Source organism: Zosterops lateralis, assembly GCF_965231275.1.
Source record: "Zosterops lateralis genome assembly, chromosome: 18".
NCBI lineage: Eukaryota > Metazoa > Chordata > Aves > Passeriformes > Zosteropidae > Zosterops > Zosterops lateralis.
The window spans coordinates 2,005,647-2,031,996 of record NC_139778.1 but is presented as its reverse complement, the minus strand read 5'-3'; the positions used below and the strand labels follow the sequence as shown (position 1 = coordinate 2,031,996).

At 50.6% G+C, this 26,350-nt stretch overlaps 1 protein-coding gene across 1 annotated transcript; it reads right to left on the bottom strand.

The window, feature by feature from the left end:
• Window positions 1-2,850: 2,850 nt before the first annotated feature.
• On the bottom strand, window positions 2,851-21,993 carry CDR2L (cerebellar degeneration related protein 2 like; the record flags this gene model as incomplete). Its single annotated transcript, XM_083874923.1, has 5 exons — window positions 2,851-5,547; window positions 7,032-7,196; window positions 8,095-8,243; window positions 9,608-9,720; window positions 21,915-21,993. The coding sequence occupies 5 exons, from the start codon at window positions 21,991-21,993 to the stop codon at window positions 4,662-4,664; spliced, it is 1,392 nt and encodes a 463-aa protein (XP_083731049.1). The 3' UTR covers window positions 2,851-4,661.
• Window positions 21,994-26,350: the final 4,357 nt, after the last annotated feature.

Sequence of the window (26,350 nt, the reverse complement as noted above, 5' to 3'; positions counted from 1 at the left end):
TTAGAGGGATAAAGGGGCTCCTTTGGGGTCGTGGGGATGGATCTTGGGCGTGTGATGTTCGTGTGTGGCGGGGAGGTGTCTGCAGCACTAATGGGAGCTGTATGGGGTTGCCAAGAGGGGTATGTGGGGCGTCCCGGGGCCTGTGGGGCACCGCGGGGGATGAGGGAGGCCAGGGCTGGTCGTGGTGTCTGTGCCCCCCAGACCTGCGTGTGGCCTGTGCTGAAAATGAAAATACTTCCTTTTTTTTTTTTTTTTTTTTTTTTTTTTTTAATGTATTGTGTCGTTTTTGCACCTAGAGTGCCTTAGTTTACACATTTTTATCCTCTCAAGAGCGCTAAAGAGTTACATACAAACACACACATATATATATATACACAATTATTTCCTTGAATGCTGATACAGCAGCGGTGGATGGAGGATGCAGGGGAGTGAGGCTCTTGTGGAAATCCTTAGTCTTGCTGGAGCTGTCAGGTTGGCTTGACAAGAAGGGTGTGCGTTCCAAAGGGGCAGGGATTGCTATTCCTGGCAGCAGGAAAATGCACGGGCAGGGATGGGCTGTCATTTCCTCTGGTGTTTTGACAGGAGCTGACAATCTCCTATTTAAAACTGTGGATGAAGCCAAAATGGGTGTTCAGAAGCTGATACAGACTCTGTGACTGATCTGAGCTGAGTCCCACCCGGATAATCCATTTAAAGTCAAGGAACTCAGTCCTCGGGAGGGAGCAAGTCCTGAACATGGATGGTTCTCTGCCCTGGCTGCAGCCGAGCACTTCAGGGCTACAGAGGGCTCCTCATTTTGCTTTAATCAAACTTCTGAATCCTGGAGTTCTGCTACACTGCCCTTGTCCAAGCTCAGCTGAAAAAAAAAAAATGCTTTAAGGAAAAAAACCCAGAGCTGTCAGAGGCAAACCATGCCATCTGGTGACCTTAATTTCTAACAGGGAACAGGTAAATGTTTGTGATTTGTAGGGGGATGGGTAAAATACTCAAGGCAGGATGACTCATTTACCAGCTGTTGTCAAAGATGTCTGGTGGTTGTTGTGCAGGAACACCCTCCAAGGACAGTGCCACAGAGGGGCTGGGGAAGGAGCTGGAAGGTCACACAGGTGAAGCCAGATCAGTCTAAAAGGACATTTGTCTGGTTTTGCTTCATTCCCACACTGTGTTGGTCCACACAGCCTGGAAAAAAGCTGAGTGATCTCTGCTTGGATGGTTGGAAACTGCTCTCCCTCTCTGACAGGGCTTGGGATGGCAAGGCCTGACTTTGGTGTGAACCAAGAGAGCCAAACCTTTGGCATTCCAGCTGGAGAAATGAACTGCTTTGTCACTGAGGAAGCCACCTCAGCCCCTTGGTGGTCACTGGTGAGCAAAAGCTGCCAAGAGCCATCCCAGAAACCTGAGGGAAAAGGCTGAGGAGTCCAAAGATCCTCTCTCTCCTTGTGTGAGTGAGGGTACAGGCTGTTAATGTAGGAGGAAGGTCCCTCAGGGCTCTGAGGGGCTTTCCAGAAGGTCTCAGTTGCTGTAAGAGAGGGAAGATGCTGAATCCTTCCTGTGGAAGCTCGAGCTCTGTAAATCCCCTGAATTTGTGCTTTCAACTGGCCCCTCCCTGTTTATAACAACAGGTGCCCTTCTGAAGGGTTGTTCTGGCTGGTGGTACAGTGGGAAGCCAGGCCAGATCTAATGGAACTGCACGTGTCTAAATGCCACCTTTCAAATTCACCATGAAACCAGACAGTTGACAAGCTCTGCCCTCATTGATTTTAATACTGTAAACTGAATAGGGTCACTGATTTTGCCAAATTCTGAAATTAAGAATTATTTCCTGTGACATTGTACTTTTCCTCATCCATTTTAATTGCATGCAGCAATTTTCTGTCATGAACCATGGGGGTGTGCTGTTAAGCAGCTGCTGCTCTCTGTTACACCAGTTTTTCTGGCAGAGTGGTTGCTCAGCACTCTCTTGTTCCCTCTCAATGGAGTTGTGTGGCTTTCCTTGGTGTTCCAAAAGCAATTGGAAAAGTTTAGATCAAAGGTGGCACAAAAGGCCAGAAGATGCTTATTTCCTCCTCCTCTGATCATTGAAAGCCTCAAGGCAGGAATCAAGTGACTCTGACTCACACAGTCAATCAGGACGTGTATATATGGCCACTAATATTTTTGGATGCAGAAGGAAATTGCCCTCAGCACTTTGCTGAACATGCCACTGATACATGGCAGCTGTGCCTTTGTCAAGCCAAGTACTAATATCATGTTACTTACATCAGTCATTTTTGGATTTGTGGTTTGCAAAAAAGACCAAAAGAAAAATAGGATTCGAATTGGGAGCTCAGAAATTGTGTGGTTTTACAGAGACTTGTGAGCTGACAAAAGAGGGGTTTTATTGCGTGGCAGTGTTGGCAGTCCAAGCACACAGAAATGTGTGTTATATAAATAATGCAGCAGAATAGTTCAGCATATTCTCTTTCCTTTCTGCAAGAGTGCCCGAAGCACTTTCTTGACCCAAATTGTACATGAAAATCAAAGAATTAACTCTTGTGCTGGGCTTAAAAGTAAAAAGAACTTTTTACTGAGGAAAATTGGTGTTTCTTTGTATTTGAGAGGAAAATAGAGCATTTAAAAATATGTTTAATGTTTTGTGCACTTAACTGTGATGCTGATCCACATGGGATTGTTTAAAACAGAAAGTGAGGGTGATTCCCTTCCCACACCTTTGGAGCATCAACTGACTGCAGGGCAAACACTGCCTGGCTTAAACCAACACTGCTACAAGTGCCAAGTCAATGGAAATCAACAACCCTTCTCTTGTTGTTGTTGTTCATTTTTATTTATTTTATTTTATTAGACAACTGCTTTCCATTATAAATAAATAAGGCATGAAGGTTCTCCATACTGTTACAGAGCTGGTAGCCACAGCCGTGCAGGCGGCTCCTGATGTGTCTGGGGCCAGGGGGCACCTGGAAATGCAGAGTGTGGAAGAGCAGAGCAGGTGGTGGTTTTGAGGAGGAGTAGGAGCTGGTTTGTGCATCACACTCCTGCCAACTTACCTCTGTGGTACTCAGTTTAACAAAATAGGGTGTTTTTTATTTTTTTTTTTCTGCATTAATTCCACATGGAGTGGAAGAAAGGTTGCTCCTTGTAGCATCAAAGCCCTGGACGTGGGGGATAATTCCAATTAACAGTCTTCCCCTTCCAAAGCTACGTTTGCATTTCTTTATCTCAATGTTGCAAAGGTTCCAGCTGTTGACCCAAGATTTTGGGATGTAAGCTGGTGAAAATAGAATCCAGATGTAGCTGGTGGCTGCTCCATGTGGGTAAGTTGCTTACACTGAACTGCTGGGTTTTGTGGCTCAATGCTCAGGGTGTTGCTGAAGCTGTAATGAGATGCTGCTTCTCTGCCTAAAACACGTCTGACTGTACAAGGTCATCATGGAAACTGGAAACTGGTGATTCCTGAGACTGCAGTGGCATTTTGGCTGCGTGTTTGCATGTCTGTGGAAGCCAAAGTGAGGAGATTTCAGTGCTGGAAAGAGAACTGGAACATGAGAGGCGACGGTGTCTCAGCCAAGAAGGATTATTTTCAGCAGGAAGCTGAAATCTGTCCTCATAGCTGGGGAGGTGGTTGGAGCAGGAGTGAGGGGTGATGTGTGATCCATGCTACTGCCAGGGCCAGACTCCTGACCCAGGAGATGCTGCATCCCCTGGTTTGTGTTTGAGTCTCTGGGAGTCAGTTTTGTGAGCCCGTGCAAGCTGTTTTTAAGGAATTTGCTACAATGGGACAATGACCTCTTGAAGAGCACAGCACAGAGAGCTGGTACCCAGACCATGAGATAAAAGTGTGTCTCTGATATTGTAATAGCACTTCTTGTCTTGCTATGGGAAAGCCCTGGGCACCAAGTTCCTACCAGGCACAGTGCTTTACCTGGGTTGAAACACCAGGGCAGACTTAAAGTGAGTAAATCCCATATGCCTGCAAGGTCTGGGGAGCGTGAACTGAAACAGTGAGTGACGCTGATGGAGATGGAACAATCAGTTTTATGTTTCTCTTCAAGTTTTTCCAGTTGCAATGAGCTTGCATTGTAAAGAGCTGAAAAACCTGACTGGTTAGAGAATGGCTTAAATAGCAAGACCATACCACCCTTTGGGGAAGGCAGAGATAGAAGTCTCTTGGGTTCAAGCATAGGTTCTCAGCCATAAAACCTAACTGGAGGGCTGAGCTGCTGTGCTGGGGCAGCCCTAAAGTTCTGATGGCTTTTTGTTTTATTTTGAGATGCTTTACTCCAGCTGTGGCAGGATGCTGGAGTACATCCAGGCTTTTGCTTGCAGATAACTGGGCTGTAGGACAAGCTGAAAAAAGGTGGAGGGGAAGATCGGTTTCTTTTCTTTCATAGTGGGGTTTACATTGCTGTTGTGATGTCTGGCAGCAGCAGTAACTCATGCAGAGATCCATCATGTGGTTTCTGAAATCCTCTAACTACAATGTACAATTGTCCCAACGGGTTGTCCAGAGCCTAAGCTTAAAAAAGTGAGTCGGGTCCCTGTGACATTCTCTTGCTTGCAGACCTCTCGAACCTTCAAAGCAGAGGGGCCACCTGGCATTTCCTGGGGCTCAAAAGAAGAAGTGGCCATTGCAATTGCACGTGGGAGCTGCGGAGAGCCAGGACTCATTTGCTGCTCTTGTTTTTCACCTTTGTGGCATTGATGTCCGCTTTTGTTTTCTGGATGCGGGAGAAGATCTCCTTAAAAAGAGCCTTGTACTCGGGCTGGCTCTGCTCCAGCCGCTTGTCCACGGCCTCCACGTGTTTGCTGATGGTCTTCTCCATGGTTTTCCTCTCTTCCAGCTCATGCCCCTCTCCCCTGAAGTCCCTGAAGGAGCTGTCGCGGGAGATGGGCCGCGAGGTCTGGACGCCGGCGTGGCGCACGCTGTCCTTGTGCTGCCGGCACTTGCTGAGGAGCTCCTCGTACTTCTCCAGCAGGGCGTGGTACTGCTCGTCCACCTCGCGCAGGATGGACATGCCGCGCTTGCGCACGTTGTTGGCGTGCAGGGTGTAGTTGCCCTCGTGCCGGCTCACGGCGTCCTTGGTCACGATGGCGTTCAGGGCCGTGTCGCTGCAGCTTTTCCGCACGGGGTGGTTTGGGGAAGGGGTCATGGACGTCCCGTGGCTTTTCCCTCCCTCCTCCTCGGACAGGTCGATGTAATCTGCTTCTGGGGCATTGTTCAGCGGCTCGAGGAGGGCTTCGGACAGGTTGTCCTCTCTGCTGAGCAGGTACTTCTTGACTTGTTTCATCTGCTGCAGCTCCAGGAGCTCTGCCTCCAGCTCCTTGATGCGCAGTTTGCAGTTCTCCATCTCGCACACCCGCTGCTCCAGGTCCGAGTACTCCTGAATGACCGAGGTGTACTCGCGCTCCACCCTCTCCTTCCGCTGTTTCTCCTGGTTCACCTGGGATCTCAGCGAGTTCACCATGGCCTGGAGACGCTCGTTCTCCCTCTCCAGTGGCTTCTGGTTGAATTCTGTGGAAGAGCTGTGGACCTGGAACGCATCCTCATACCTGAAAGAGGAGAAAGATACTTGAGAGTCTGACCAAGTGATACTCCCGTGATGGATTTGTGTTTTATTGTTATGGAAGTAGTTCCACTGATGTCCAGAAAGGACATGAGCTCATGGAGTGAGATGTGCCTTCTCCATGTGCCAGGAGACCACAAGGTGGACACAGACAAATCTCTGTCCCACAGAACTTGCAGTTTTATTGGAGTAATGAAAGATAGGAGGGAAATGAGAGCCTAAAAGGTAAAAGACACATCTGGTTAACAGACAAGCCACTGGCATTGCAGTGAAGCAAGAATGAGCATTCAAGTGCTAGCACTCTGAGCTGAAAGTAGGTGGCTTTGGGTTTTTCCTGGGAGAAACTGCACCATGGAGTTCACCATCTGCCCACTGCATATGGTGACAACCCCAGACCCACCCCGCCAAAACCCTGAAGCACGTGTGCTGCTTTGTTGCCCTGTGTTTGGGAGGTGCTCTGGAGGGAGTGAGAGAAGACTTACACAGCAAGGCAGACAGAGATTTTTGATAGAGGTGCCCGTTCTTCATTGCCTGGAAAGTGGTAACAGGCACTTCCCCCTTCCCTTCGGGAATTTGGGGTTTCCTCCTCAGTGAAGCACCCGTGGCATCCCCTTTGTTTAGAACAGATTGGAAAAGTGCAACCTCCATGGCTTCCCCTGGGAGGCACAGCTGTGGTGGGGGGTATTGAACAGATTTCTAGGCACTGAAGGGCAGCCTGACCTTCAGACCCAACTGTGGGGCTGCAAGGGGACCCAAGGTCCTGTAGTGTGGGGGAGAGTAGGACTGGGGGACTGGGGGAAAAAGAACCACAGAGGCATTAAATGGATTTTGCTGGGGGTCAGGTTATGCCCTGATTAACATCCCCATTGCTGCTGCAGTAAAAGTGTCTTTGGTTCGTATCCTCTGGCAAGAGGATGTTTTCAGTAACAAAGTTTATTGATTGTTTATCTATTTAAAGAACCCTTTTTTGTGGACAAAGCTGAGCAAGAAATGCCCTCATGAGGTCAGTGAATTAACACAATGGCCGGGTTTTGAGGAGGATTAAGGCTGCAGCAGTGCTGATGGTGTTTGTACAGCACTTGGCAGCTCATGGAATATCCGGGTGTGTGACTGGTGTTCCTGGGGAGTGCTGGAGTCATGCAGCACAAAATGCACCATTCTCAACTGGTTTTGCTAAGCCTGAGGTGCTGGTGCTGTGCTGGAAGGCAGCTGGAAAGGGAGAACAGGCTGTGCTGGTTTGGGAAGTATCACTGTTCTGGGATCATGAAGGCTCTGCTCTGCCAGCACTACCTTAGGTAGGTGGGTTGGTGAGAGGAACATCCCCCTCCAGCTCCAGCCGTGGGTTTCGGGCTCTGATGCCCAAATCTCTGTGTCTGAGGGGTTTCTGTGCACCCCCAGAGGGACTCACCCTCCACCTCCCCTGTTTGTGGGGAGCAGTTTGGAGGGGTTGCCAAAGCCAAGGCTCCATACCTGGGGCTGGAGCACAGCTCCTTAAGGCAGGGGAAGGTGTGGATGGTTCGGCGCCGCTCCCTCTTCTCCCTCCGGATGCGGAGCTGCTCCAAGCTCCGCATTTCCTCCACCTGCTTCTGCAGCTCCTCCACCTGGTTCTGCAGCCCCTCGATTGTTTCTGTCAAGCTGCAGGGAGAGGAGGGAGCACAGGTGAGGAGTCAGGTGCTACAGGTTCCTAAAAGGTGTTTTCCTATGGAGAAATCCAGTCTAGGGAAGGTGTTTTCAGTTCTAGTGTGTGCCCTGGGATCATGACAACACTTGTTTTCTGTTGGTCTTTCTCTGTGTGGTCACTCTTGAATGGGGTCGTCTATAAAAAAAGGCCAGGGGGATTGATTTGAGTCCTTCTGTCCTCAAATCAGTTGGCTGAAAGAGTCACCTCTGGGACATAAGCACTATCCTGGAATATAAGTCTGCACTTAAAACAAGCATCTATTCCTTTTGTTTATCTTGTAGAGAAACATGGAGACTGGGCAGAAATTTTGTTTTGTTCTGTCTGCAAATAGTTTGTAAAACACTCTGCTCAGAAATTCCTTCTCCACACAGTTGTTTGCAAACAATGCTGCATTACAAGGACATGGCTTAGGCTGTTTGTAGGGATGACCTTGATCATGGGCTTGTTTTAGGACAGAAATATTATTGATAAACTGGTGTTTCAGCATGGCCTAGCCAGGGTTTCATGAGTTGCTGGATCTGTGCCTGGTTTTTCTTCAGAGATGTGTGCTGGGGATCTCCCTGATAGGATTATGTGCCTTTTCTCCAAGGAAACACATCTGAGGAGAGGCTGCTGTGCCTCTCTCCAGGTAGTTTCATACACTCCTTTATCCAGCCCTTGTCCCAGGGATGTGTGTGCTGTGGCTGACCCTTGCTAACCAGCATTACTGCAACACACTTGTGTTCCAAGTAGCTGCAAAACTGGGCTGATACCAAAGGGAATGGCTCAAACAGCAATGACAGGGTGCACTTTGGGGCAGGGGAAGGGCAAGCTGAAGGCTCTTGGATCTTGAAGGTCCAGGGGAGGCCGTACCACTGGATCTTCTGTTGGGAAGTCTTGCTTTCCAGCACAAGCTTCTGGTTCGCCAGCTCCAGGTCCCGCGCTGTCAGGTCCAGCTGCTCGTAGACCTTTGCGTGCTGTTCGTTCATCTGCCGCAGCATCTCCAGTTGCTTGGTCAGGTACTGCAAGGGAAAGTGAAGCATGAGCACTCCACATCCAAAACCCATTTTTTTTCACAAGCAGAAACTCCTACAACCTTTGCTTCCTCTGACAATGTGTTCTGTGGCTCTGCCTGGTTGAAGCCTCTTCCACAGATGAAATATTCATCCCCTTGACCACTGTAAATATTTTTGTGTCTAAAATACGACTGAACTTCCCCTGCCCTCTGTGAAGGTCACTAACCTCTATTTCTCTCTATTCAGCAGCTTTTTTATTCCCAGTACCAAAGAAAGTTGATATCCCTGGGACTGAAAGTTGACTGAAATTGGCCAGTTGGTTACTGGATCGTTTGACAGATCGATTGCAGAAGCTGTGTTTCCCTGGGAGTTCAGGCTAAAACTCTGAGTCTGTGAAATATGAGACCTGTGGTTTCTGTGGATTTGCACACCCTTTTCTGTAAGTCTGCCATTTCAAAGTCTTATCCTCAGAAGACTAGGAGGGGGCATCTATTCAGATGCCCAGTCTCAGATGGGGCCAGATTCCAGATCCTATGGTGGATGTGCTTCTGACGGGTTGCTGGAAGGGAGATGGCTAAATACATCCACTAGTTCCTTCAAACATCAGCTGTCTGATCTCTACAGGATCATGTGCTGCTCTTGTGAACTGGCAGCCCTCCTCTGCCCTGTGTCCTTTTAAATCAGGGAGTGTCCAATCTTTTTAAACTCATAGATCCCTAGGAGGTTTCCAGTGAATGAAAACTCTCCCAAGGCACAGCAGGTTTAAGCCTCTAAGATCAGTTCTGTGAGCTCTTAGAAATACTTAGAAATACTGCCCTGACCCCACAGGATGCTTGAAATGGGGGTTTAGATTGCAGCTTTTGGAGAAAGAGCTATTTTATGCCTCTGACAAAGGGAGCTGTGTTATAGGGGTGCCGAGGGGCCAGCTGGGAACAAACACGATTCTGAATCTCTGGGATCAAGGGAAAGCTGCAGCAGAGCAGAGAGAAATGAATGTGAAGGCTGACGGATGTGCAGGGGAAGGCCAAACGTGACCTAGATGCAGCCTGGTGCCAAAGTCTGGTGTGCACATCTGGGCAGGGAGTGAGGATGTGAGAAAAGGGCAGATGCCTGTTAATGGGGGAACGAGACCCTCCCCAGGGCTAGGATGAGCTTTAATCCATCAACAGACTTTCAAACAGACTTTCAAACAGACTTTGATCCATCCTGCTTCAGGCGCTCACAGAAGATACTTCAACTTCTGTGCCCCACAGCACATCCCTGCCTTTCTGCTGGCGCTCGTGGAAGTGCCCCTTTCCCACCTTCGCCCTTAGGTGGCAGCGGTGACCAAGCAGCCCCTGTCCCCACCCCTGTCCCCACTGTGTCCCTACCTCAATCTCCTGCACTTGCTCCTCGTTGGTGGCATACATCTGCTGCAGGGAGTCCTCCAGCTCTTTGTTTCGCTCCAGCAGTGTCTTCCCTAGCTCTGCAGCCAAGTGCAAGTCTGAAAAGCAGAGGGACAAAGCTGCTGCAGTTCCTACAGCTCCATGGCTGGGTGTGGTGGGATCTCTCCACCCCAGAAAATGCCCCCACACCAAGCACAGCAGCACATTTTTCATGGCACTGGTTTTACTGGCACGTTTTGACCTGGATGCATGCTCACAGAACATACAGGATCTGGCCTCTTGTCTTGCTGGGCTGCAAGAGCAAGGGGAAGCTGACCTCAGGACTCTGCAGTTCCTCAGTGCAATGATAATTTGGTGCTTTACTGGCTGCAAACCCCTCCTGCACTCCCTGCACACTGTAACCAGGATCAGCCCAGGATCTGGGCTGTGGCAGGTGCTCAGCCCATCCCCTATCACTGAGAAGTGCTCAGCGCCCATTCAGAATGGAGCAAAGGGTTGGTAAAGCCCTGCAGGGCCTTGGGGATGCTCTCTAAATTACATTATTATCTCTAACGAAGGGAGTGCCTTGCCTTCCCTGTCAGCCTCCATCCATCACCCACTAACAGACTGACAGGAGTAATAAAACCCCACGTGGCCTGAGGGGGCTGGAGGCACCTCTCAGATGTGCTGCCCTGGCAGTGACGCAGCAGCCAAATCCAGGGCTCTTTCCTTGGGGCAGCCCCAGGGAAAGGACAAACCACTTTGTGCTCACTCTCTGCCACCTCTAAATGCCCTTAGGAAGCTACTGAAATACTTGGACTTCAGGAGGAATGCAGGGAAAAGTAGATGTTGATAGTGTGGTCAGTTTAAAATGCTGCTTTTGCTGCTGGGGAAAGAAAAAACCTCCAGGTCCTGTGAATCCCTGGCTAAAGTTTAAGCACATAGGTGATGCTGTTTGTGAGTCTGGGGCAGCACAGTTGGCTCTGAGAGCAGCACTTTGCTTTCACAGGAGCTGGTTGTCTTCTTAAAACCTGACTAGGAGCAGGTGGGCTTCATTTTTCTTGGTGCTTCTAGAGGTAACAGCTCTCAGGATGAGAGAGTGAAAATCTGACCTTAATCCTTCCAAAAGGTAAGGAAACAGGTGCTGGTGTGCATTATTGCTCTTTCTTTCTCTAGTGTGGTTATCATGCAGCTGTAGGTAATTAAGGAGTGACAATCCTGCAGGGTGTGAGGGGACCTGGATCTCCTGCTCTGGCATTTTCTTCACCTGTTGTAAAGCTCCCCTCTGGTCTGCATCTAATGATTTGTTTTTGCAAAGGCTTTGCCAGGGCTGAGAGTAGCAATAATTTTCTCAAGTGGTTCAATCTGCCATGCAGTTGATTGGGAAAGAGTTGATTTGGTCACTAAGACAAAAAGGGGAACCAGGATTCCTGGGATGTATTCTGAGCCTGGGAGAGCCCTGACCTCTCACACATCACAAAATAAGGCTCACACTGACATTGGACACAAGTGCCTGCCAGGGGGTGATCTACAGTGCTGTCAGTGCCTGGGATGGGGCTTTTCCTGAGGTGTTGTGGGATGTGCTGATGTGTTACTACTTTGTGTGTTGCCTGTTTCTCTCTGTGTTTCTCTCTGCTGGCTCCCCAGATGTGGTGCTGCCAACAGCTGCTCAGTACGTCCTCAAATCTCCCCTTTCCATGGGAATGTGCTCTCCAGCTGTGCCCTGCATTGCAGGGTGTTATTATTAAAAGGGCTGTGACCTTTTTAATTATAATCCTCTTCATTGCACAGTGACCCAGTCTGAAAGCTGCAGTTGCAGCTCTCCCTGCAATCAAGTTATGGGCATGTTTCCCCATGGACAGACCTCCTCCACCTATTTGGTTTTTTCCAAGCACCAAATTTCCTTAGTTTTTAAAGTGCCCTTGGGAGACCCGAGTGCTTGCTGCACCAGCTGGGGCTGGGGGAACAGCCAGATGCCAGCAGAGATGAAGGATAATTTGTGCCTTTAAGCTGCTTGGGGCTGTATTTAATGTCAGCACCACCTTGCCAGAGCCAGTGCTGTTGCTGGAGAGTGGCACCTTGGAAATCACACCCCTGGCAACAAGCAGGGCCCCGATGTGGAGGTGTGTAGTGAGAGGGCTCCGTGCTGTGCTCCAGGTAATGAGTCAAGTGTGTCCCTGTCCCTGTGGATTACACCAGTGCTCTCCCACCATATGGCATCCAATTTAATCAGCTGGGGTTGAGTTAAGTGGATTAGGCAGTGCAAGATCCTGCATTGTAATTTAAAGGGCTCTGTCAGCAATAATTTAATGGGGGAAATGGGCAGCGTTGGGGGATGAGTGGGAAAGAGGAAGGAACGGGGCTTGGCTCTGAGGAGAAAATTGAGTCTTCGTTTCCATTTTGAGCACAAGGGCCTGGGAGACTCCAGGCTTGGAGGACATGGGGGAATTGGTTTTTTTAGTGTCTTTTAATTGCCTCAGCCATTGTCACACACACTCCCTCACTTTCTGGCTGGCAGCCAAAACATCCCTGCTAATCCTGTCTCATCCACCCCCTTTTGCCTGAGTCCTCTTCCCCACCTGTTGGTCCCCTCAGCTTGTGGGGCTGACTGGAGGGAGGGGATGCTGTGGAAGTGCTTTAATGTCATCTTTAGACCAGATCCCTCTTGATCTTTGTACTAATTGTGCCTCTGCATGGGCTGAGGGAACACACAGCTCCTCTCCACAGAGACCTTGGGAACCCTAGGCTGAATGTGAAATTTCACCAAGCTGTTTGGGGGAGAAGAAGAACTGTTTAGGAATTCAGCAATCCTTTCTACATAGTACTATGGTTTTCTCACAATTTTTTGTATTCCTCATTTGCTTCTCCACTGTCAGATTAGCCAGTGCTGAAGGACTTGCCCTAATTTAGCAGATATGCTGATGCCTCCCTTCCCCCACCCCTCTGGATGCAGGAGGAGAAATAAAGTGCCGTGTGTCCTCTCGATGTGCCCCATCCCTCCACATCTTGCCTGTACTGAAGGCACCACACTGCAATGGGCAATGCTCAGCTTCAAAAATGGGGTCTTGATGCTGCCAAATCCTATCAGGAGAGAGCTGTGGATGCAGAGTGTTTGGGCAGCCCCAGCCTGGTGCCCTCACTGATGTGACCCTTCCAATTAACACCAGCCAAGGAAACACGCTGTGTCCCCAAACAAAGGGCTGTGCCTGTGCAGCAGGGCAGGGAGGGAGGGAGGGATGGAGGCTGCATTTCTCTGAAAGCTGCCATGGGAAAGGCCTCTGAACACGGATGATGGGGATGAGAAGAGAGACCATATGCTGGGAAGGGAACGGGAGCTGAATCCAGGCAGTGCTTGGTACAGGGAGCAGGGCTGGGCAGAACATCAAGGAGGCACCGTCCTGGAGCTGCAGAGATCAGCAGCAGGCCAGCAATAATTCTGCTATCTCTGTGCCACTGAGGAAACTTGAAAAAACCCATCCTGATCCAAAAGCTGTAGCAGGCTGCCTTTGATGGAAAGAGGCTGACGGGCAAACTGCAGGGTATTTCCTCATGGCAGCATCCTGTGGTGGATGTTCCCTGCATGGGGCTGCAGCAGAGCTGGTGCTTCCCAAACCTTGCAACGAGGCTCAAAGAGGATTTGGAGCTGTTTCTGTCTTCCCAGTGCTGGCCTGCATCTGTTTGAGCAGAGTAGTCCACCACAGCCCTCTGGAGGGGTTTCTTCCCTCCAGCATCTCCTGGTTGTGACTGTGGGAGAGCATAAGCCTGGCGTTGGGAAGGTTTTGGCTGCTCTTGGCACGACGATGATCTGGTAGCTGTTCAGATGCCCCTCATAAATGCAGCTTTCTGGAGGAAGTCACTATCTGGTGCAGCTGCTTTGGACTTTCCCCTGTCACCTCTCTTGACAGCGAGGGACTCTCATATTTAGGTTGTGAGAGAACACACTGGGAATGCTGCACTTGGCTCCTCACCTTTAGTAAACCATCCCTGTCCCTGTCCTGCAAAGCCAGCAGCTTGCAGGGGACACAGGAGTCCTTTTCTGTGTGGTGCAGATGAGCAAGGCTTTGTGGATTTGCAGGTCCTTTTCAGCTGAGCATGTATAAAGGAATTACTTGTGGCCCCTTCCTAAATGTGAGGCTGTAGAAAGGGCTGTTCCTGTCCTGTGCTGCACATGGTGAATGCATCTGCTGAAGAGCAGGGAGGAGGATGGGGAGGTCTCTGGAGGAAGCTCAGGGTGCTTGTGAGCTGATGGATGGGGTACATTGAGAGTTAAGAATTGATGTTTAATGCTGTTGACGTTTAATGGCATTTGCTGTCTGCTCCATTACACATGGGTACTTAAAGTCAAGGGTGGGTGCAATTATTCCTTTCAAAGTCTAAATGAATGAGCTATGCTGGTTTACCCCTGCATAGGGTATACTTGTTACTCATTTATTTTCCTTCATAGTTGCAAGGGATTGTGCTATCTGAGTATAATACAATAAAGATCAGCTTTTGTATATCACTTACTGCTGCTCCATGGCAGGTGGTGGAAACAATCTCTGTACTTGGCCTGTATAAGGCATTGCAATGGAACTTGCTGGGGTGCAGTGAAGCAAATGCCATGTGGCAGCATCTCAAAATCAACCTGAAGAAAACAACCTGAAAAAGCCTTTCCAACATGCCCATGCCACAGAAGACAGTGTTTCCCAAGGCCAGCCAGAGCTTCCAGAGAGTCACCAGTGTTACTGCTGAGATGTGGATTCCCCATTGCTTTTTACACTGGCATAACTCAGATATTGCTGCTCAGTTCAGCTTTGCACTTGGTGTTCTGTGTGGTTTTTTAGGAGGATCTGCTATTTTGGTGTGGTGGGGTGTTCCACAAAGGCAGGGCTTGATTTGTAAAACACCCCCAATGAATCAGGTGGGGAAAAGCCTCTGTTAGGGCTGGGTGAGAGCAAACAGGGTGCCTAAGCCTCTGGGAGCACAGCTGCCTCCTCCTCTTCTTTCTCCTCCTTTCAAACTGTGGCTCTTGCTGGGCTGAGCTGATGTTGGTCACAGTGGCATTTTTGTTACCCTAATGAGATTTGCTGGATTTCCTGCTTGGTTTCTTTCCTTCCTTTTCTTTCTCTTGCGTAATCTGTTTCGTGCTCCTGTGCTGCCTCTGGCTGTGCAAGTGTCCCTGGTGGGGGAAGCTCAGGTGGTGGCAGGGGGTCAAGACAAGCCCAGTGCACTGAGAACAGCTCCTTCCACGCTATCTTGAGCCCCCTGAGCAGAAGTGGTACCACCAAAGAGTGGAAATCCCTGACAGGGGGCTCAGGGACACACTGTACTGTGCTGTGCTGCACAGAAACCCTTCAGCTCTCTCAGCCTCTGCTGCTCCCTTCCTTGCCTTGTATATTTTTCAGTCATCTTTAACATTTCCTCTATCAGCTCTCCTTTATTCTTCTCAGATGCTCACCAGACTTTTTAGATTTAATTATCATCCTGCACCCCAAATTCTCCCCTGTATATTAATGCTTGTGACCCAGGATGGTCACCTCTGCTTATGAGCTATCTCTCTACAAACACACACAGAGCTGTCCCATCCCCGTGCCCACAGCAATTGCTGTGCCTTTTGCCAAGTTGTTAGAGCATGAGAACACAGAGGATGTTATTAGACCATGGCTGAGGCTCCATCTGCATCTTTTCCTGCTGTTCTCTTATCTAAACAGCCTCAGTGCTTGTGTTTGCCTTTTTAGGCTAAAATGGTTTGAAAGAGCTTGGTGACTGGTGGCTCCAAGGCTCTGATAGTGCACCTGGATCAGAATGTCCTAAATAAATATATACAAGTGGGGCTATTGAAGAGAAGGAGTGAAGAAAAAGGAGGGAGAAAGGCAGCTTGAGCTTTTCTGTGTGCGCTCCTCCCCCGGGCAGCAAATCTCCAACTAATTAATTATATTGGGTTGCAGAAAACCGTGAATAAAGGCTTCTACTCTTTTAAAGCTAAAGACACAGATGTGGATGGCTGCCATGTGGCTAAACTCCTCTCCCCTGTGTGTTTTGGGAGCAGGAGGTTGTAAGTGACCCAGGATGGACAAGGAGGATGTGCACCAGGGTGTTCAGCACAGTGCTGTGCATGTGCAGAGCCCTGAGCAAAGGCACCCTGCGAAGGACAGGTCACTGCTCACATGGCAGGGGATGGTGCCCACAGCGCTGGGCTGCCACAACTGTGTCCATTCTCCTGCCCTGCTCCTGCTCACACAACATATTCCCCTACTATGAGCCATTCCCAGCCAACTTGGATGTCCTTGCTCCCCTCTTGCTGGGGGGAGGCAGGTGGAACCACTGATACTGAGTGATTTGGACACTCGGGGAGCAACTATTGCAGCACAACTGTCACTTTGCAGCTGCAGCAGCCCCCAAGACCCCTGCCAGCACTGCCACAGCTGATCACTTCTGTCTGCTACCTCTTATGTCCAGAGGCATGTAGGTACAGAGACCTTTCTTCCACGTGTTACAGCTAAATGCAGAAACAGCCTGACCCTCTGCAGCAATGCCACAAACTTGCCCACCTCTTCTCTAGCAGCCCATTTTCTTGACATTTTCTGAAGAAAAGTGTATCATCTTGCAGGGTGTTGCCCCACTCCTGTTCCCTTCCCATCTGCTGGGGAGTTCAGGAAGCCCTGTTCCTCCAGGTGCTCAGCTCACAGCCCAGCTGTCTTGTGCCTGGCTATTGGCACAGGCTGGAGATGCTGCCCATGTGGGAAGAGATCCTGACCTCAGATGAGTGATCAGTGCTGTTTGTGCAGCTGCACAGGGCTGTAACCTTCCAGTCTGGGTTTGCAGGGAAAGGGAGTGATGAAATACTTGATGTACTCTCAAAATGATGTTATGTCTACCACTAGTCCTGAACAGGATGCAGAACAATACTTCTTTTGGGGGCCCAACACCAGAACCAGTGTCCCTGACAGTTGTGCTGCAAAGACTGATGCTCATGGGTTATATGCTGTGGTGCTCCTTGCTCTGCCTCCTGCAAACACCACCTCCCAGTTCAGGTGCATTCCCAGGACTCAACACTTCCTTGTAGACCAAGAAAACTTGGAGGGTGGCATGATCACATCCTTGCTCCAACTGCTGGTGCAGCAGCTGCATATTTGGAAGATGCTAGCATGGACCTGGATATTACACACTTGAAGGTCTGAATTCTTCAGGGAGGAGGCAAATTAACTGAGCAGGGCCAGGGCAGGTGCACAACACATGGGATAGGCTACAGTGACTTCCCAGAAAGCTTCAGAGGAACAGTCTGTCTAAACCATTGGAACTGTTGCTTTTTGGAGAGATGGTTTATAACTGTTTGCTAAATACACATGGAAAAAAAAAAAAAAAACAAAAAACAAACTGGAACATAAAATCCCTTTGAAATTCCCAGCTGTGCAAAAAGCAGCAGTTGTGTAGCATCTGGTTTCCTTCCTCTGGGGTATTCTGTATTGGAACTATTTTCCTAAATTCTTGGCCCACATACCTGTTTTTGGGCAGATTAAGCAGAAGCTTTGGAAACCCTGAAGATGTGTTTGGTGTGAGCACACAGACCTGTTGGAGTGAGATGAGGTAGGAATTTAGCACTGTGCTGCTCTGGGAAAGCCTTTTGGGAGAGGAGACAGAGTGTGTGAGTGCAGGAGTGAGTGAGCAGTGTGTTATCCTGAGTGCTGGCACTGCCTTTAGCAGGAGCAGGATGGGACCCTGGTGCTGTCACTGCTCCTGCCTGTCACACTGAGTCAGTGCATCCACCCTGTCATCAGCCAGCACTGGCTGGTACAGGAGCAAAGAAAGAGGATTGGAAAATGCTGGGGTGCAGGGACAGCTCCACGTGCAGGGAGTTAGTAGCTGGTGCTTTGGCTCCCTGTCCCTCAGGCTTAGAGCCACTGGAGGAAAACGTCCTTCAGGATTCAGACCATAAATCCTTCGTGCATGGCCTTGCCAAGGAGAATTGCCACTGTTAGCTGATTGTTTTAGAATGGGAGATATGGAAAACTCTGTTTGGTTTTTTTTTTCCCTCAGGTTTTTTTTTTTTTTGTTCCCTTTTTCCCTTTTCAGCAGTTCCTCTAATTCTGCTCTCTCCTACAGCTGGAACTATGTGCCTGGGTTCAGCAGATGTGGAGAGGAGCTTCTGGTCTCTCACTGAAAGTTGCTGTGCAGGGCTTTCTTGTGCCCCTTTTTCTTGCTGCCTTTATGTAACAAGGGAATTTTCACTCTAGGAAAATACATATATATATATATATATATATATATATATATGTATATTTCCCCCCCATATTTGGAGCCTGTCAACTAACCCATCTTCTTATTTCCTTGTCTCCTGTGACTTTCCTAGTCCCTCTTGTCATTCCTAAGCAGCTCAGCAATTAGCCACTGAAAACTTTCCACTTCCATAAGCTACCTGCTGTACTGTACTGCTAAATAAATAAGTGGCTCAGCTACTGCAGGCAAAGCTCTGTCCTTCTGGCTTGCCTCTGGGGAGGGAGGGGAGATAACTGCTGTGCTCCTGGAGGACAGAAAGGTGTGTGCCTTGTCCCTGGACTGCTGGGATAACTGCCTCATGAGGGGCAGAATATGGAATTTCACCAGCTCCCCTGTGCAGTGAGTGCTTTGGGGAAGCTGATGATAAATTGCAGTGCTTTGGGCCATGTGGGTGGCAGCATGGATCCCCTGGGCTCACCCCAATGCCAGGATCTGGTCATTGGAGCACTGGTGACCCTGTGTCTTTACACGGGTGAGTTGGGGGTGGTGCAAACTCAGCACCTCGTGTCATTTTCCTTCTTAGTACTCAAGCAATCAGATGCTTGGCAAGAGGAGGAGGAATTAAGAGAGATCTTTAAATCTGGAAATCTGAAGACCTTTAGAGGTTACAGCTGTAATGTCCTAAGCCTGCATTGCAGATGGTTTGGCCCAAATGTTTCTGTGGCTGCCCAGAAGGACAACTGGTCTCTCAGTGGCAATAAGGTGATCTTCTGGTTCTTGCACTCCCCCTGGTCCTGCTGCCTATCTCAGAGCAGTAAGAGGCTGTTTATTGACATGGGAGGAATCATCCCACACTTACAGAATCCTAGAATAGGCTGAGATGGAATGGACCCATCAGGACCCTCAGGGCCAACTCTGGCCCCATGCAGGATACCCAAGAATCCCCCCATGTGCCTTAGGCTGTGGTTAGGTCCAGGGATCAGAAGGGTGGCTTTGAGAGGTCTCCTCTTGGGTTACACTCTGCTCTGAGACCTGAATGCTGGCAGGAGACAGTGAGGCTGGGAAGATCAGGGAATGCAGTGGGATGACTGCAAGGAGGATTCATCTTGTGAGATTGCTGCGGGGGAGATGAAGGCTGGAAGTGGCTGGCAGAACTGCTGTGTCTGTTTGGATCCAGATGCAATTGAGTTGGCACACAGCCCTCCCAAACACAAATGCTCCTGATGAACAGGAAAGGTGCCCCCACTTATCTGCAGCTCAGACTCTCTAATTTTAGCTCATTCATTCTCTTGGGGTCTGGCTGCACGTAGGCCCTCTGCACAGGGTGTGATGCAACTGTAGCCACATCATCAGTTTTCAAGGGCTGGAAAAAGGTTCACCAGTATTTTATCCTGGTTTTAACACTTAGAGGCACAGACTTCCTGGCCCATGGAAGGCCCAAAGCAGCACTGATATCTCTTCATGCTTACAAAGCAATAAGCTAAGTCATAGTATGAGAGTATTGCAGCTCCATTTTTGCCATTTTCCTGAAATCAGAAAGCCTTCCCAGAGAGAACATTATTGCAAAGGAAACCTCACAGGACACCACTGCTGTAACCATGTCATTGCTGAGGGCCCTGGCTGAGATTTGAGTCTCTGCTTCTATGTGCTAAGGCATCTTGGTACAATGCCTTAAGCTACAGAGTGTTACAGTGTGCAGGAAACAGGTAAAGGCATCTGAAAGGCACTGGCTTAATCTGAACAAGGCTGGAAGAGCCTCGAGGCTGGGGACCAGATCTTGCTGCTTCCAAAGCATGTGGTGGATGCACCCAGTTGCTGTGGACACTTCAATTTATGGATTTATAATTTTGAAAAAAAAAGGTTACTTTGGCAAGGTGAAGCTCATGGAGGATGACAAAGAAAGTAACAGGTGCTCAGTGTGGAGCTGGAAGCATGATTTCCACTCTGGTGCTAAAATGGTTAATTAACATAATCATCACAGAGCTCCCAGTTAAGCCATCTGTTGCTTAGCAAACAGTTTTGGATGTAAATATAATAAATATTTGATGATGCTGTGAAATGACGATAAAGGCCCACCAACCAACTGGTTCACAGAAGAACCTTCTCTGCTCTCCTAGCTTGGATTGTTTCTTGTTTCTCCCACCCCTTGCTCCTAAGGATCAGTGTTTAAGCCTCTGCTTTTGTCCTCTGTCCTCGCGGTGCTGCTGCCAGGCCAGGCGTGGGTTTGTGTGCGACCCCGGGCTCTTGGCATGCCAATCCTCTTAGCAATGCCCCTGAAAGCCACGCTGGGTGTCTTGTGCTGCCCTTCCACCCCCATCCCCAATGCAACAGCTCCATGGCTGTGCCGCCACCAAAGACCTCTGGGTGTCATGCAAAGGCACAGTGCATGTGGACAAAGTCTAGCACTGTCCTTTGTGATGCTTTGTGCATCATGCAAATTAATTACGGTTGTAATTACCCCGTAGGACCTTTCCATTTGGCTGGTTCCAGTTAAAGCCTTCCCACATTTCTCCTTGAGTCTGTGCAAGCCTGTGCAGCCCCTATTCATATACAGGAGGCTGCAAACCCACAGCTGGGCTTTGTTTTGGGTTTGTGTTTTCGTCCAGGTCTGTATGTGCTGAAAAGTGGAGCCTGTACCCAGCATCAATCCATCATCTGGAGACAGTCATTCTGGGTTTAGGCTGCTGGGACAGAGTGGGAACCTGGTCTGCAGTGGGAAGGTGCTTTTATTGTTGTGAGCCAGTTGTACAGTGCCAGTGCTGACTCATGAACCTGACACCAGGGACAGCATTAGGCTAAAAATCAATTGGTCCCATGTTGTTCAACACTCCCTATATTCATCCCTAGTTCTGCTGTTCCTCAGCCTGCATCCTGCCCCTGGCCCAGTGCCCAGGCCTCTTGTGAGCCATGGGAAGACGTCACCCAGAAATGTGAATTTCTGAGCATTCAAAGGCTGCACTGTTTATCCAGCTGATAGCTTCATCTCTGTGCTCTTGGCTTTGTTTGAGTGTTGTGTTTCAAAGAACAGGGGCCAGTATCCCACTGCTTCCTGTTAATTGAGAAATTGGGGTTAAAGCCCAGCTGTGACAACCCCTGGGGGACTGATTATCATTCCTTGCTGGGCCCCTGTCCTGCAGCTGAAGTTGTATAAACTTCAAATCATGACATAATGTATTGGAATGACGGTGGGCTGAGGCAGCGCAGCTGGAATGCACATCCCTGCTGACTGTCAGCTGGGAAAAGCAAATATAAACCTGTACCTATAGTGCCAGAGGGGAACTGTGTTTAGGTAGGAATGATTTTTTGCTATGCATTGGGAAATGAGTTCTGCTCATTCCTGGGCCACTGGCCTGAAATGGGACTTCTTCCAGTTATTTACTTACTGTGTGTTGACTCAAAATATTAAGATAAGAAAAATAAAATCAAAAAAAAGCCCCAAATACTCACAGGCACCAACTGTCCAGCCTTAGGATAAACATTCCATTGAACTAGGTACAGTTACTTCAAAGCAAACTACAGAAGTGAACATTTATCTTCTAACAAGGCTTCTTTTGCTGTTTGAAACTTGGCCTTGATGTTTTTTCTTCTCCTCCCATATTTCTCCTGGTTTTATGGTCGACTGGAAAAATCTCCAGAAGTAATTAGGTGACTAAGAAGGTGAAGATCCCCTTGGATTTGAGCTTGGACAGCAAAAGCTTTTGAGAAAGACTTTCAGCATCCTCAGCAATACATTATTTCCCATGTATTAATTTCCAGCTAATGTGCCTGGTAACTCCACTTTGGACTACTCTGAATTAAAAGCAGTGTCATAACTACCCGCTTGATTCTGCCTGCTGCAAGTTTTTTTGGGCAGCCAGCCTCCTTGAAGGTATAATACAACAGATTATTTACTGCCCTGGTGCTTAGGACAGCTCTGGGCTCCCTGCCTCCATCCACCGGCTTTAAACTTTCCTCGGCCAGGACGGTGGTTTGGAGCAGCGGAGCTGAGATTTGCCGCCGCAGGATGAGGCGCTGGCTTTGCCAACCAAATACAATCCAGAGATAAGGTAACCCACCCTTCCCTCCCCGGGGTTTGCCCGTTCTCTTGCCCGCGCATCCCCTGGCCCGCCATCCTTACCCTGCTCCAGGTCCTGCTGGTCGTACCAGGGCTCCTCTTCCTCGCTCTGAAACTCCTCCATCCTGTCGGCGCTCAGCATTTAGCACCAGCGGCCCGGGGAGACGCGCAGCATCCGCCGAACGGGGGGCCCGGCGCCTCGGAAGCGCGGAGCGGGAGGGATGCGGGGATGCGGGAGGGATGCGGGCAGGGATGCGGGAGGGATGCGGGCAGGGATGCGGCCTCGGCACCCCGGGCGGGCCGGGAAGGAGGAGGTGGCACGACGTGGCAGCCGGTGCCTGGCCGCTGCCCCGGCTCTGCGTGCCCGGAGGGGCGGTTTCCTCCTCCTGCCGAGGCCGGGGGCGGCTCCGGGGCGGGGGAGGCAGCGGGGCCGGGGCGGCGGGGCACGGCTCGCACAGGGCTGCGGGATGCACAAAGGAAGGAAGAGGGCCCGGCGCAGCCAGGCAGATCCTCGCTCCGCAGCTCGGTGGGGACCTCTAGCATGGAAATGCTGCAAAGAAAACGGGAGAGAGGAAAGGGGGAGGTGAGGCGAGACCGGCCTCCTTCGCCTCCTTCTTCTCCGCCTCCGCCTCCTCCTCTCCGCCCCGCCGAGCCGGGGACAGCGGGCTGGGCTCTGCGGGCTGCGGGAACGGGAGCTGTCCCGCATCCCCCTGCCCTGTCCCCCCGCTCTGTCCCCCTACCCTCTCCCCCTGCCCTGTCCCCCTGCCCTGTCCCCCCGCTCTGTCCCCCTGCCCTGTCCCCCCGCTCTGTCCCCCCGCTCTGTCCCCCCGCTCTGTCCCCCTGCCCTGTCCCCCCGCTCTGTCCCCCGCCCTGTCCCCCTGCCCTGTCCCCCTGCCCTGTCCCCCTGCCCTGTCCCCCCGCTCTGTCCCCCCGCTCTGTCCCCCTGCTCTGTCCCCCTGCCCTCTCCCCCCGCTCTGTCCCCCCGCTCTGTCCCCCTGCCCTGTCCCCCTGCCCTGTCCCCCCGCTCTGTCCCCCTGCCCTGTCTCCCCGCTCTGTCCCCCTGCCCTGTCCCCCTGCCCTGTCCCCCCGCTCTGTCCCCCTGCCCTGTCCCCCTGCCCTGTCCCCCTGCCCTGTCCCCCCGCTCTGTCCCCCCGCTCTGTCCCCCTGCTCTGTCCCCCTGCCCTCTCCCCCCGCTCTGTCCCCCCGCTCTGTCCCCCTGCCCTGTCCCCCTGCCCTGTCCCCCCGCTCTGTCCCCCGCCCTGTCCCCCTGCCCTGTCCCCCTGCCCTGTCCCCCCGCCCTGTCCCCCTGCCCTGTCCCCCTGCCCTGTCCCCCCGCTCTGTCCCCCTGCCCTGTCCCCCTGCCCTGTCCCCCTGCCCTGTCCCCCTGCTCTGTCCCCCTGCCCTGTCCCCCTGCCCTGTCCCCCCGCTCTGTCCCCCGCCCTGTCCCCCTGCCCTGTCCCCCTGCCCTGTCCCCCCGCTCTGTCCCCCTGCCCTGTCCCCCTGCCCTGTCCCCCCGCTCTGTCCCCCTGCCCTGTCCCCCTGCCCTGTCCCCCTGCCCTGTCCCCCTGCCCTGTCCCCCCGCTCTGTCCCCCTGCTCTGTCCCCCTGCCCTGTCCCCCTGCCCTGTCCCCCCGCTCTGTCCCCCTGCCCTGTCCCCCTGCCCTGTCCCCCTGCTCTGTCCCCCTGCCCTGTCCCCCGCCTGGCAGCTCTGCCAGGAGCAGGGCTTGGGTTGGAATGCCGTGTCCTGGCCTTGCTTGGGGCTTCACGGTGATTTGGGGTAATTACCGGGACCTCTCAGCGCGGCTTTCAGTGCCTTGCTGGGTTTGTGTGGGTTGTTCTTCAAGAATAACATCCATTCCACCGTATCTGGGGCTGCAAAAGGGGACACGCCCGCCTTACAAACAGCCCCACATGTCCTCAGCGTGGTGCCTTCCTACTACCTTATGTTGTTTTGTGTTCTGATGGGAGATCAGTGCCTCTGATGCGGATTCTTCTTTCGTTTTTCTTATCTTTTGAAGGATGGAATGAGCTTAAAATTCAGGGAAATCAAGATTTATAAAGTTCTGAGGAGGAAATGTGTCTGTTAGATATAAGTAAATTCAGAAAAAAAAATTGGGATTTTCATGCTTGCTTTCCACCTTAATGGATATAAGGGTTAGAGATGGTGGTCTTTTCCTAGCTGGAGTTTGGCCCAAGGGAATTTTTTTTTTTTTTTTTTTTTTTTTAAATTTTTTTTTTTTTTTTTTTTTTTTTTGGTGCTTGTCAGCCCTGGAATCTACCAGAGATTCTAAGATCCAAATCAACTTCTGTGACAGTGACAGTGGGTTTAGATAATGAGGTTTTTTAGTGGCGGCAGTGGGGTTTTTTTAGGTTGATGTGGTTTTGGTTTTTTTTTTTTTTCCTTATGATGGAACTCCATGGATTTATATTTGACCGCATTACCTTGCAGTGGTGCCTACAGAAAAGGCAATATAAAGTGTCTACACAAGAGCAGCAGACTGTGCATCCAGAAAAAAATGGGATTTGTGTCAGAAAACTCCATCCAATCCAGCAGTGATAGGCAGCTAGGAGCCTCTGGATGATTAAAGCCAGGACTACTGCTAAGCTCTTGTGTACAGCAGCAGAGGAGGGGGATAGAGATGGGAATAAGAGAGGAATTACAGACAATTCCTCTCCCCTTTTCTCCTCATAGACCTCTCCATACATTCTGAAAATCCAGTGGCTGCCTGGAAAGTCATCCTTAGTACAGTCACAGACCAGAATCAAGGAGTCTCTTTAACTCAGCATTTATAACTCAGCAAACACAATCAAACACTTCTGGTGTATCTAAGAGAAAGCCATTTCTAGGTCTTAAATATTTTTCTAAGCAATTTTAATACAAAAAAATGGGAAATCTTAACTTTCTCACACCTACTGAAGAGTCATGTGGACAAAGCCCTTAATGACATGCTTCAACTTTTGGTCAGCCCTGAAGTGGTCAGGCAGTTGGACACGAGTTCTTCTATTATTTGTGAGAAATACTTGCTTTTGAAAAGTATTCTGTTCCTAACAATAAATTCTTATAATTTATATTGTAGCCATATTGAGTACTTGGATGCAAAGCTCTAGGCTGTTTGGCAGCAAAAGGCTGCCATGATTTTGTGAAAATATTGTGAAAATATGAAAAATCCCACGATTTTGTGGAAATATTTTTCCTGTAGGTTTTACCAGAATGTCTCAGATCTGACATGACACTCGATCGAATCAAACATCACTCCTGTACAGGTTATATGCCAACAAATGAGAATTCCCACAGTCTGCCCCAGCTGGAGAATCAGCACACTGCTTTCTTTTGCAGAACGATTGGAATTACCTCACTTCCTCTGGAGGAAGGAGGTTTGCAGGGCTGAGCATGTGAAATGTAACTCAGGGACACCAAAAAGGACTGCTTGCAGTTCACAGAGCCGCCTGGAGCAGAAAACCACCACCATGGCTTCAAAGGCAGCACTGAATGCCCTCAAACAGCTGCTTTGGGGTGTTCAGTGAGTGCCAAATCCTGAATTCCCAGCGCCCAGGGTTATAAAACATCCTCTCCTTGTGTGTGGGTGGAATTTCATTAGGGCTAATGGGCCACCGGGCTCCTCATAAGGTGCTCGAACAGGGTCTGTGTTAAAAGCATCCTTGTTTATGGCTCCTTTCAGCCCAGAGCCAGGGGCAGACTGGATTTGGCTGTTGTCCTGGATCCAGCCAGGGGCAGACTGGATTTGGTTTTTGTCCTGGATCCAGCCAGGGACAGACTGGATTTGGCTGTTGTCCTGGATCCAGCCAGGGGCAGACTGGATTTGGCTCTTGTCCTGGATCCAGCCAGGGACAGACTGGATTTGGCTCTTGTCCTGGATCCAGCCAGGGACAGACTGGATTTGGCTGTTGTCCTGGATCCAGCCAGGGACAGACTGGATTTGGCTCTTGTCCTGGATCCTCCCTGCGCCTCTGCACCATCTGGGCTTGGGCCCAGCGTCCAAGAGGGGCTGGTGAAGGTCTGACAGAGCTGTCACTGGGCCTGGGCCTGGCAAAGGAGCTCCTGGGGACAAAGGCTGCGGGCAGAGGAGGGGGGGAAAGGGCAAGGAAAGGGGAGAAGCGGTGACTTGGCAGCAGAGGAACTTGATGCAGGGATAAGGCAAAGGATGGAGCAGAAGAGAAGGGCTGTGCAGGAAAGAACAGGCCAGAAGGTGGAGGGAGGGCAGGGAGGAGGGAATAGCGAGGAAGGAGAAAAGCCGTGCTCTGCCGTGAGGGGAGATCAGGCAGGGTCTGTGGGGAGCAGCGTGGGAGGGAAGGGGACGGAGGGAAGCGGCTGCGAAGAGCAGGGAGAGAAGGAAAGAGGGAAGCGGCGGGCGGATGACACGAGCAGGTGGGAAAAGGGGAGGCGGCGGGGCGGGATGGAGGGATGGAGAGCTGGCGGAGGAGGAGCCGCGGGCGGAGAGGAGGGCGGGGAGGGCCGGGACCGGCGAGCCCCAGTTTGAC